The 12,382-nt window shown below is 45.8% G+C and overlaps 1 protein-coding gene across 1 annotated transcript in view; it reads right to left on the bottom strand.

Moving 5' to 3' along the window:
* Window positions 1-7,685: 7,685 nt before the first annotated feature.
* Window positions 7,686-12,382, bottom strand: part of LOC106545173 (alpha-2-macroglobulin-like) — a 69,510-nt gene continuing 64,813 nt past the window's right edge. Inside the window, exons 34-37 of the mRNA XM_087711342.1 lie at window positions 11,312-11,380; window positions 9,463-9,565; window positions 8,461-8,502; window positions 7,686-7,888 (exon numbers count right to left, since the gene is read on the bottom strand). Of these exons, the coding sequence (XP_087567468.1) occupies window positions 7,863-7,888; window positions 8,461-8,502; window positions 9,463-9,565; window positions 11,312-11,380 (240 nt within the window). The 3' untranslated portion in view covers window positions 7,686-7,862. The remainder of the gene's footprint in view (window positions 7,889-8,460; window positions 8,503-9,462; window positions 9,566-11,311; window positions 11,381-12,382) is intronic.

Raw genomic sequence — 12,382 nt, 5'->3', positions numbered from 1 at the left:
TGCTTCAGCTGCCATGAATCGGGAAGGGGGGGGGCGTGTATGTGGGAGGGTTTTAATTGATGTGCTGGAGGACTGCTGAAAGAATGTTCTAGGATGTACCAGTCGTTGGGATTTACGCATGCGTACGTGTTTCCCGCCTGCATCAACGGCCTTCACATTCCATCTTGGCCTGTCTTTTTGAAGTTATCTCGCACCTGACATTTGAAGGACTTATGATTGGACTGGAGCTTTGATCCTAAGGGGGGGGAACGGGCTTTGCTATATATCAATTGCTTTCGCGCCATATTATTCAGATTTTGCTTCACTACTGCTCGCTTACCATTTATAATTAGTAAAAGTACTTTGGATTTCCAACCCATGGAGTCTCTTGGTCTTCTTTCCTAATTATGGAATGGAGTGGGGCGTGACAAGAAGCAAAATCTGAAAATCCCTTTCCAGGAGATTTACGTCTACCGAGAAGGGACATAATGTCTTCTCCGACCAGAGAGGAGGAAGGCGCCGTTGGAGGGACGGATTCCAGTGAACTGGGACCTCCCGACCTTTCTTTACACCAGCCCAGCCCGTCTGACCGACCTCTGCACGAAGATTTATTTCAACTGCAAATTTCCAGTCAGCCTGAGCCTTCCCCTCTACCCCGTTGGTCAACTTCGGTGGGGCAAAGAGAAATAGAGACAAGCTGGAATGCTGGACTCACCCAGAGACCACCTCAACAAACTTCGCTGGAGCCAGGTGCCGTGAGAAAACCTCAGGCGGGTGAGTTCCCTGAATATTGGAGCCAAAGGGGCGATGAAGGAGATTGGAGAAGTTATCAGCACCAGGGCCCCGTGAGAAAACCCCAGCGGAGTGAATTACCTGATTATTGGGGTCAAACATTTTTGGAGGAGAGAAGGGGGGAGGAGGAAAGAGACTGGAGAAGTTGGCAACGTCACCCACGCCAGGATTCTCCCCCACCCCCCCCTCGGCCTGTGTCACCCCCTGCGGCTAGAGGTTTTGCTGATCAAAGGGGACCTCCCCCCCAGCCTCCCCCTCGAAGACATCGCATGGCTAAAATCCCTCCCTTGCCTGTGCGTTTTAATGGTACTTCAGCCAGCCTCCCCTCCTTTCTTATGCAGGTTTTTAATTACATGGAGATTTATGGCCGGGACTTTGAATCTGACACTTTAAGGGTCAGAATGGTTCTTTTATCTTTGGATGGTGAAGCGGCTACGTGGTCGACTGCTTTGCATATGTCTGGTTCTCCCCTCTTGGGGAATTTCAACCGTTTTATGGCGGCTTTCCGCCAACGTTTTGATGACCCGTTAACTGAGAAGCGAAACAAATTAAAATTTTTAACCTTCGACCAAGACGATAGACCGGTTGCCCAATACATCCAGGAATTTCAATGTCTGTCTCAGTACATGAGAGGCTGGGGGGAGGATGCGCTTCTGGACAGATTTGCTGAAGGTTTAAACGCTGACATTTATCAACAATGTGTCAATCGTAACCTGCCGAGACGTTTAATCACTTGGTTTGAGCATGCTGCTGACGCCGAGCTTGACTTAATTCGTCTGCGTTATGCCACAGAAGAAAGAAGGAAGCGGAAAGAAAGGGCTGCCAAGTCCCTCCCCCCTCCAACTACACCTGCCACCCTCCTAGCATTACTGGATTCCGGCTGTTCCCGGTCCATGATCAACCCAGCCATGGTTGAGAAATTAGGACTCAAATTGCGCACTTTGAAAACCCCTATTGTTTTTTGCCAGATAGACGGATCGGTTGCGGGGGGAGGGCCCGCCCATTTTTTTACTGAGCCTTTAGAAATGAAAATGGGTACCCACACTGAATTAATCTCTTTTGTGGTCGCACCTGGCATGGACAGACCACTTATTTTGGGCATCCCGTGGCTCCGGAAATGGAACCCTCACATAAATTGGCGGACAGGTCGCTTGCGTATTCGCTCCAAAGTGCCTCCAGTGGGGGAGGGCTCTCCACACCAACCTGACGTCACTAACGTTCCTGAAGTAGCCGCTAGGGGGCAGGAGAGGATTGCAGGAGAGGAGAAAATTCCGAAAGAATATTTGGATCTTAAGGAAGTCTTCAGCGAGCAATCTTCGGACATTCTGCCCCCCCACAGACCTACTGATTGCTCCATTGACATTTTGCCCGGGGTCAAACTCCCAAAACCCCGCATTTACTCCATGTCACCCAGGGAAATGGAGGAGATGCGTTCTTTCATTGACAAAAATTTGAAGCGTGGCTTCATTGAACCGGCCCGACCCAAGGTGGCGGCTCCTGTGCTGTTTCGTGAGAAGAAAGATGGGTCTCTTCGTTTATGTTGTGACTTTAGAAACCTTAACGCCATCTGTACTCAGAACCTCTACCCACTACCATTGATGAAGGACTTGTTGGCGCAACTGGGGAAGGGCCGCATCTTCACAAAATTGGACCTGCGCGAAGCTTACTATAGGGTTCGCATTAAGGAAGGGGACGAATGGAAGACCGCTTTCAACTGCCCTCTTGGTTGTTTCCAGTTCCGGGTTATGCCTTTTGGCCTACAGGGGGCTCCTGCTGTATTCATGCAATTTATTAATGAGATCCTGCACGATCATCTCTATAAGGGCGTTATCGTATATCTGGACGATATCCTCATTTATACCCGCTCTTACGACCACCACGTCAATCTGGTGCGCACTGTTTTGAAGAAACTCCGTGCCGCCAACCTGTATGCCAAATTGTCTAAGTGTGAGTTTCACCAAACTACTATTGACTATCTGGGCTACCGTATCTCCCCTCATGGCGTTGAAATGGACCCTGAGAAAGTAAAAGCCGTCACTGAATGGGACGCTCCCAAAACTCGTAAACAATTGCAAAAATTTTTGGGTTTCGCTAATTTCTACCGTCAATTTATTCCCTCTTTTGCCGACATTGCTCTCCCTATTACTAATTTGCTCAAAACTAAAGGCGACCCGAAGCCTAAACCCAATAAGCCTTTGGACTGGACCATGGAATGCCAGGCGGCATTCGAAAAGCTTAAACGCCTTTTTGCCGCTGAACCAGTTCTTAAACATCCTGATCTCACCCAGCCGTTCGTTGTCCAGGCTGATGCCAGTGATGTCGCCGTTGGGGCAGTTCTGCTACAAGCCAATGACCAAGGTAACTTACAGCCTTGCGCGTACACCTCACGTAAACTCACTGACACGGAACGGCGCTGGGCAGTCTGGGAGAAAGAGGCTTTTGCAGTCCGTTGGGCCCTCGCTACTTGGCGCCATTTCCTTGAAGGCTCTAAACACCCTTTTGAGGTGTGGACTGACCACAAGAATTTGGAAGCGTTGCGCACACCTCGCCGTCTCTCCCCAAAGCAGATGCGTTGGGCCCAGTATTTTAACCGTTTCAATTTCACTCTAAAGTATATCCCGGGCGGAAAGAACTTCATGGCCGATGCTTTGTCCCGGTTGCCTCAATATAATTGTTCCAAACTGAGTATCGTCCAACCGCTCTTGGCAGCTCCGGTGCTCACACGTCAACAAACCAAGGCTCAAAAGGACGTGCCTCACGATCTGCTTTCTGACCTCAAAGCGGCTCTTCCTCAAGACGACTGGTTCCTGAACCATCGGGACGAGTGCACCATGAGGGACGATCTACCGTGGATTGGTGCTAAATTATACATCCCCGCTTCCCTACGGCTTGTGGTCCTTCGTCACGCTCATGACTCCAGGATGGCAGGTCATTTTGGGTTCGTAAAAACTTTGCACCTCGTGAAGAGACAATTCTGGTGGCCCTCTTTAAAAAAGGACATTGAACTTTATGTCTCCAGTTGCCCAGTTTGCGCTACCGCCAAAAAGCCGCCGGGGAAACCACACGGGCTTCTGCAGTCCGTCGCCCGCCCGGTTGCCCCGTGGAAGGAGATTTCTATGGACTTTATTGTGGAGCTCCCCGAGAGCCAAGGGCACACGGTCATCTGGGTGGTTACTGATTTGTTCTCCAAGCAAGTTCATTTCGTGCCTTGCCACAAGATTCCTTCCGCCAAGGCGTTGGCTAAGCTATTCCTTTCCCACATATACCGCTTGCATGGGGTTCCCGACCGTATTATCTCCGATCGTGGGGTCCAATTCACATCTAAATTTTGGAAGGAGTTCCTCACACGTATTGGCTCCGCCCAGGGCCTTAGCTCCGCCTACCATCCTCAGACTAATGGCGGCTGTGAGCGTACTAATTCCGTCCTTGAACAATATTTACGTTGTTTCATCAATTATCAACAGGACGATTGGGTGGACTTGTTACCACACGCTGAAGTGGCCTATAACAATTCGGTTCACTCCAGCACAGGTTTCACCCCTTTCCGGGTCGTTTACGGCCAGGATTTTGTTCCTATTCCTGAACTGCCTACGGCCCAGCCTCAAGTTCCTTCCGTTGCAGACTGGAGTGAACGTCTCAGTCGCCTTTGGCCCCTCACTCTTTCCACCTTGGACGCTGCCCACAAGGCTCATAAGAAGCAGGCTGATAAGAAACGCTCTCAGCCTTATGAGTACCACGTTGGAGATTTAGTGTATTTGTCCACTAAATTCTTGCATACTACACAAAAGTCTAAGAAATTGGGTCCCAAGTATGTTGGCCCTTTCCCGATTGTGAAAGTTATCAATCCTGTTTCTGTTCGTTTGCAATTGCCCAAACATCTTAACCGGATCCATCCGGTATTCCATATCAACCTCATCAAGCCAGTTCGGGTGTCTGACCTACGGCCCGCAGATGACCCTCCACCTGCTCCGTTGCTTATTGATGGTGAACATCATTTTGAGGTCCGGGACATTCTGGATTCCCGCAGGCACCGTAATCGCATCCAATACCTTGTGGCTTGGAAACATTTTCCCCCCTCCCATACGGAATGGGTTGATAAGTCCCACGTTCGTGCCCCCCGTTTACTTCAGAAATTTTATGCTGCTTATCCGGACAAGCCTTGACTTTTCTCCTTTCCCTCTCTTGCTTGTTTGTTGTTTGTCTGTTTTGTTTGTTTTTTCTTCCAGGCCTGACAGCCTTTTTTCCGGGGGACGGCCGGATGTCAGCTTCTGCTTTGCTGCTGCTTCAGCTGCCATGAATCGGGAAGGGGGGGGGCGTGTATGTGGGAGGGTTTTAATTGATGTGCTGGAGGACTGCTGAAAGAATGTTCTAGGATGTACCAGTCGTTGGGATTTACGCATGCGTACGTGTTTCCCGCCTGCATCAACGGCCTTCACATTCCATCTTGGCCTGTCTTTTTGAAGTTATCTCGCACCTGACATTTGAAGGACTTATGATTGGACTGGAGCTTTGATCCTAAGGGGGGGGAACGGGCTTTGCTATATATCAATTGCTTTCGCGCCATATTATTCAGATTTTGCTTCACTACTGCTCGCTTACCATTTATAATTAGTAAAAGTACTTTGGATTTCCAACCCATGGAGTCTCTTGGTCTTCTTTCCTAATTATGGAATGGAGTGGGGCGTGACACCAGCAAGTTACTCTGGAAAATGACAGCATGGAGCCAAATCAGAAAGTTACAGTTACCTGACCAGAAATAGCCTGATGGGAATAACAGGACATGGTTTGCAGGAAGCCGGTAATGATCTTCTTGTTTACTTCTGGGAAAGTGAGGTCCTTTGGGGCTTCTGAACACTTATATTACTGGGTGTTGTTGTTTTTTTGGAACCTTTGGGGAATTTCCATGCACTTTTCACATTGTTTTCTTTTGCACGCAACTGTATTTTTGTATCCAAGTTAGGAAGCATTTGATAAGTCATTTTGTGTATTTAAGGTGCGGCTGTGTACCTTCTAGGTATTCTCATTTGTGTGGGAATCCACTTGCGCAAGGGAAATAAACTAGATGCTTTGGAATCCACTTGCGCAAGGGAAATAAACTAGATGCTTTTCGTTGATCATAGTCTCTTTGACCATTTCTTTGATATGTAGAAAATATATCTGGGATATTTTTCTCACAGGACTTCCGGTTTGCGCATTCGGCTGTTTGTCACCACCCTGAAGCCTCTAGAAGGCGAAAAACCACCCAATGCAAAAACTGGAAGTCCATTCTCAAACTTTTGGTTTCCATGTTGGGCCATTTTTCTCCCTCCCCACACTCCTAGGAGGCTTCTAGAGCCTGGGGAGTGCAAACACCGGACCTACTGGGTCCACCACAAGTCGGAAAATGGGCTGTTTCTGGCCCTCAGAGGGCCTCTAAGAGTGCAGGGGAGACTGTTTGCACCCTCCCTACACTCCAAGAAAGCCATGTGCACATGCGCAGGGCAGCAAGGGGGGGTCACATGCACATGGGGCATGGCATGGGGGGCATTAAATTATGGGGCTGGACATGCGAGAGCACGTGATAGCGAGTGAGCGCATATTTTTGGTACCTGAGGTGAATAGCAATAGCAGTTAGACTTATATACCACTTCATAGGGCTTTCAGCCCTCTCTAAGCGGTTTAGAGAGTCAGCATATTGCCCCCAACAATCCGGGTCCTCATTTTACCCACCTCGGAAGGATGGAAGGCTGAGTCAACCCTGAGCCGGTGAGATTTGAACCGCCGAACTGCCGAACTAGCAGTCAGCTAAAGTAGCCTGCAGTACTGCACTCTAACCACTGCGCCACCTCAGCTCTCCATCACTGACTTACAGTATTGTTGAATTATGACCACAGTGCAGCCCAACATTTCCATTGCTAAGCTACTTAGTTGTTAAGTGGGTTGTGCCCTTTTTTGCAAGGTGTTAAGCAAATCGTGCAATTGTTAAATGAATCTAGTTTTCCACCATTGACTGTGCTTATTGGAAGCTGGCTGGGAAGGTCGCAAATGGTGATCAGATGATCCCAGGGCAATGCAACTGTCATGAATATGAGCCAGAGCACCTGGATTTTGATCCTATGACCGTGGGGATGCTACAACCGTCGCAAGTGTGAAAAACGATCATATCACTCTTTTCAGTACCATTGTAACTTTGAACAGTCACTAAATGAAATATTATGTCAAAGATTACCTGTAGAAGAATTACAGGGTCAGAAAAAGAGAGAAACAATTATATTGGCAATGTCAGTATAAATATATTTGAGAAGGTCCCCCTCTCTTTGTAAGCTTTTCAAGACTTCTGGATTTCTTTTAAGTACCTGCAGAAGCCTGGCAACAGTGTGTCCGTGTGTGTGAGTGTGTGTGTGTGTTTGTGTGTGTGTGTATGTGTACTGTACATAGATAGATAGATAGATAGATAGATAGATAGATAGATAGATAGATAGATAGAGACAGACAGACAGACAGACAGACAGACAGACAGACAGACAGACAGACAGACAGACAGACAGACAGACACATACATACCATTATATAAACAGTATAGTTATGCCTCCTGCACCTCAAAAATAATAAGACCTCCCCAAAACCTGCAAATACCACCTCTGGCTGGCCCCAGAGTGGGGTGGGAATGGAGATTTTGCAGTATCCTTCCCTTGCCAAGCCCATCAAGCGAAGCCCACAGAACAAGTAGTAAAAAAAATGAATTTCACCACTGTACACACACACACACACACACACACACACACACACACACACACACACACACACATACACACAGAGAGACACAGACACAGACACAAACATTGCTGCCAGTACTGGTGGAAACAGATTTGATTATCTTTTGGGAAATAATGAATAAAGTGCCCAACTATGAGAAGAAAAACAAAGAAGCTGCCTTGATTCTGAAAACATTTATTTATTTATTCAGTTTCTATAGCCACCCATTTTAGTCAATGGCTCTGGGTGGCTCTGCGTATTTAATATGTTTGTGTATAAAATCAAATTCCTCCTTAGTTTCCAGGAGATTCATTCTTTCTGAGCATGTGCTATTCCTGGAAACATGGCCTGAATCCTTATGCTTTGACTTCCTTGGTATCATCTGTCATGGAAGAAAAGTTAGAAAGTAAGGAAGAAAGTAGGAAAGATTGGTAAAAAACAAAGTTTAGATGGGCATGAGGCAGAAGGCCCAAAGGGAATCACCCGCTCCCCATTTTGCTTATACGCAAAATAAATGGACAAATTATCATTCTGAAAGAAGCCAGAGAAGTAACGATAGATGGTCCTCGGTGTACAACCCCAATTGAGCCCCAAGTTTCTGTTGCTAAGTGAGTTAAGTGAGTTTTACGAGCTTTCTTGGCCACAGTTTTTATGTGAATCACTGCAGTTGTTAAGCTACTAACACGGTTTGTAAAGTGAATCTGGCTTTCCCGTTGATTTTGCTCATGAGAAGGTCACAAAAGGGGATCGTGTGACCCCAGGACACTGCAACCTCATAAATATGAACCAGTTGCCAAGTGTCCGAATTTTAATCACGTGAACATGGGGATTTCCGTGCCGTTGTAACTTTGACAAGTCACCCAATGGTTTTGAAGTCAATTAGGGTCGTAAATTGAAGACCTAAAACCATGTCCCTCAAAAAAACATTTGAGCCAATGGAAACTCATGCTTTACCTGTACTGCAGGGGGCCGTGTACTCGGCTGTTGCAAATTCATCTGAAACATAAAAAAGGAAAATTTGTCAGGGCTGAAGTGTCTCTCCTAACTTTGATCTCCATCATATGATTCATGATATGTTCCAGGAGTACAAAGGGATACAATGTACAGCTTCATATGCATAGTAATAGCTACAGCTAACCCAGGCTGTTGTTAAATCTTGGTCAACGATCCACCCAGTAATATACTGTATTTTTCGGACTATAAGACGCACCAAGATTTTGAAGAGGTAAATTTTTTAAAAACTTTTTGCAATCTGCGGGCCTCCCAAACCCTCTGAACACCTCATTTTTTTCAAAAAAAACAGGGCATGCATAGCTTTGGGAGGCTTGTAGAGTGCTTCTGGGAGTTGGGGGGCAAAAACAAGCAAAATTCGGCCCATTTTCACTCATTTTTGCCCTCCCCTACCCCCAGGAGCACTTTGCAGACCTCCCAAACCCTCTGCACATCAATTTTTGTGAAGGGGACGGGGTTTCAGGAGGCCAAAAATTCTGCATTCAGTATATAAGACCCACTCAGATTTTCACCCTCCTTTGTGGGGGGGAGGTGTCTTATACTCCGAAAAATCCAGTAGTTGCAGACAAGCAGCACAACCCACATGGAGGTGTCTTGAGTCGCAACTGCCATCTTGATTTTTTGACACACATAACCACACCCACTTCCAGGCGCTTCTCTGCAAAGCGGCCTGTGGGCCAGATACGTCATGCACAGGTCACACCCACCCCACCTCTGTGAATGGGGAAAATGTTGCAAAATATCACTTGATGGCAACGTGACACGGTGAGTTTGACACCTGTGCTCCAAACCATTCCCAGAGATGCATTTAAAAAAAAACATTCCCAGGGATAGATGAATTGACTAGAGAAACTATGTTCTGCTCAGCTTCTCTAGGGTCCCAGCCAAACAACCCTTGTTGATTTGGACTTAATCATGATGCCTGGAAATTCAGTCCCTTCTCACCAGTTTCATAGTAATCGTAGACTTTCACCAAGGCAGGCTTCAGGTCCCGGACTGGTGTCTCCTGCTCCACCGTAAAGGAGAAAGTTTGGACTGTCTTGGGTACCTGCAGAGAAATGTTGACTATGAGGTTACAAACCAAATGGAGAGCTTCTGCAGGCAACACATTGTAGAGCCCTTTTTGTTCACTGAGCTTGGTTGTTTGTGTTATACCTGACTCAGTATTATCACCAGCGCTAGCAATGTGGAATTTGTTACCTGTTTATACCCAGTAGCTTGCTCTCCCTGTGTTGGTGGAGGGTTTTTTTGATAGTTTTTTACTTGATTGTTTTCTGCTTGATTGTTTGTCTGGTATTAGTCTCTGCTTATCTAGATGTAGGCTACTGGAGAGGATGTCTTCTGGTCATTTTGTTTCCTTCTTAGCTTTCTATTGTCTTTTCTGAATGGTGTGTAAATGTGCTTCATTTCTATGACAGTTGAAGGCTGATTTGAAGAGCCAAGGTGGCGCAGTGGTTAAAAGCAGCACTGCAGGCTACTGCTAGATCAGCAGGTCAGCGGTTCAAATCTCACCGGCTCAGGGTTGACTCAGCCTTCCATCCTTCCGAGGTGGGTAAAATGAGGACCCAGATTGTTGGGGGCAATATGCTGACTCTCTGTAAACCGCTTAGAGAGGCCTGAAAGGCCTATGAAGCGGTATATAAGTCTACTGCTAAGTCTACTGCTATTTGATCCTAGAAAAGCCTGGATGTATTTTGACCATGTCTACCATAGAGGTGAAAAAACAAGCACTACTACAGGACATCTCAACAGAAATGCAATGGAAGTCTTTATGTTCTCTAGGGAGACCTCCAACCTCTTTCAGCATCCTTGGGCTGAAAGGGGATGGCCTAAAATATACTGTCAGGGGAAAGATGGACGTTGTAAAATCCTATCTATCTGGAGCTTTCAAGCTTCCTTTTTCTTTGTGTCCTAAAGCTGTGGGGTCTCTTTTTCCAAATGAAAGTCATTTGAGCATCCTTAGTCTAAGAAGATACTATCTATTATTTAATATTGGAAGAATTCCAGTAGAAATATTTTCATGTAGTGCAGGGGTGTCAAACTCGATTTCATTGAGGGCCACATCAGGGTTGTGCTTGACCTCAAGGGGAAAGGTGGGTGTGGCCAAGATGGGTGTTGCCAGCTTGACGTCACTCACGTTGGGGGCACCTGTGGTAGCCCAACTGCTCTGCCAGCAAAAATGGGCACCCAAGCTCCATTTTCAGCTGAGACAGCCTCCTATAACCCTCTGCCAACAAAAACAGAGCTCAGAAGGACCATGTGCAGCCCTCCTGAGCTCTGCTTTTACTGGGAGAGGCACCATGGGCTGGTCCTTTGCTGTTTCCAGGGTGGCCCTGAGGGCTAGAGCTAAGTCCCCTGCGGGCCAGATCCAGCCCCCGAGCATGAGTTTGACACCCCTGTTGTAGTGGAAATAAACCTCATTGTGACATATGAGAGAGATGCCATTTGTTCACATAGAACAGGGTTTACCAAACTTACGGCTTGAGAAATTCTGGGGTTTGAAGTCCATACATCTTGAAGTCACCAACGCTGAGAAACACTGACCTAGGAAAATATATCTGCCCCAGAGGGTACATCTTTGTGTAGAGAGTGGAAGCTGCCATTGACCAGAAGTAGAGGATATGGCACATTGTATCGGCCACTTGAAAAAAACTCAGCCCATAATAAGCTTGTAACTCATTGCTTCCCAGAAAAATAAGGTCAAGGAGAAAGGAAGGGGTCCTGCCTTCAATTTTATCCCCTTGAGTGAATGATCTTGTCCCCGCTTTGGGCTCTGCTCCTTATCCTTACTCACCTCGTCCAAGTATAGCAGGACATGATTGATGTTCACTTCAGTCCTCTCGATCTGACTTTCCTCTTCCAGCTTCAGGAGTGGAAACATTTGAAAAACGGAAAGAGCTTTATTAGCATTCATAGTGATACTGTTGAACTAGGTGGCCATAGAAACAGAGTTAGAAGTGATCTTGTAAGTCACCAAGTTAAACCTCCCGCTCAGTAAAGAATCCACCACAAAGTTGTGGCTAACTTTGGATTGGATGGATAATATGATCCATGATATGGATAGGTACAATTTTCCATATCATGAGAAAGAATGACAGCTGCTATTTTCATTGGAGAAAATATCAATATTCAACACATCTGTTTTAGCATTCCTAATCCCCATTTTCAATTACAGGAAGTTCTCAACTTACAACCAGTTGCTTAGCAACCATTCAAGGTTACGACAGACCTCTGCAGGGCCACTCCGCCTGGCTGCCCTCCACCTATGGTCATGTAATCATATTTTAGGTGATTGGCAACCATCTGCCTTTCTATTTCTTTGAAACATCCCACAGACATGTGACCACGATTTGCAATGGTTTTTACCAGAAACCAGCATTTACTTCTGATTTCCACCAAAAAAAAACCAAATTTCAGACAATAATGCACTGAATGTTCATCAGAAAAAAGTTGATAAAAGATACATATTTATACATATACATATATACACACATATATGTAAAATGGGAGCATTTACTGCCTTTTGTTTTCAGTGCCCAGCTAAGGTGGATCCTACATGTTAAATGCTAAATTTATTTGATGACTTTTTTCCTCCTTTTTTGTACACTATTTTATTATTAGTGTTGAATGTTTTGTTTGATTTGCTTTTCTGTTTTGTATTTTATCTTTTTATGAATATATATATATATATGTGTGTGTGTGTGTGTGTGTGTATGTGTATACATACACACACACACACACACACACACACACACACACACACACACACACACACACACACACACACACATATATATATATATATATATATATATATATATATATATATATATATATATATATATATATATGTTATATTTATGCT

Source organism: Thamnophis sirtalis, unplaced genomic scaffold (genome assembly GCF_051295495.1).
Source record: "Thamnophis sirtalis isolate CommonGarterSnake01/CBP01778 unplaced genomic scaffold, rThaSir2_p1.2 scaffold_3, whole genome shotgun sequence".
Classification (NCBI taxonomy): Eukaryota; Metazoa; Chordata; class Lepidosauria; order Squamata; family Natricidae; genus Thamnophis; species Thamnophis sirtalis.
The sequence above is the reverse complement of the archived record's forward strand: the minus strand, read 5'-3'. Positions and strand labels throughout refer to the sequence as shown.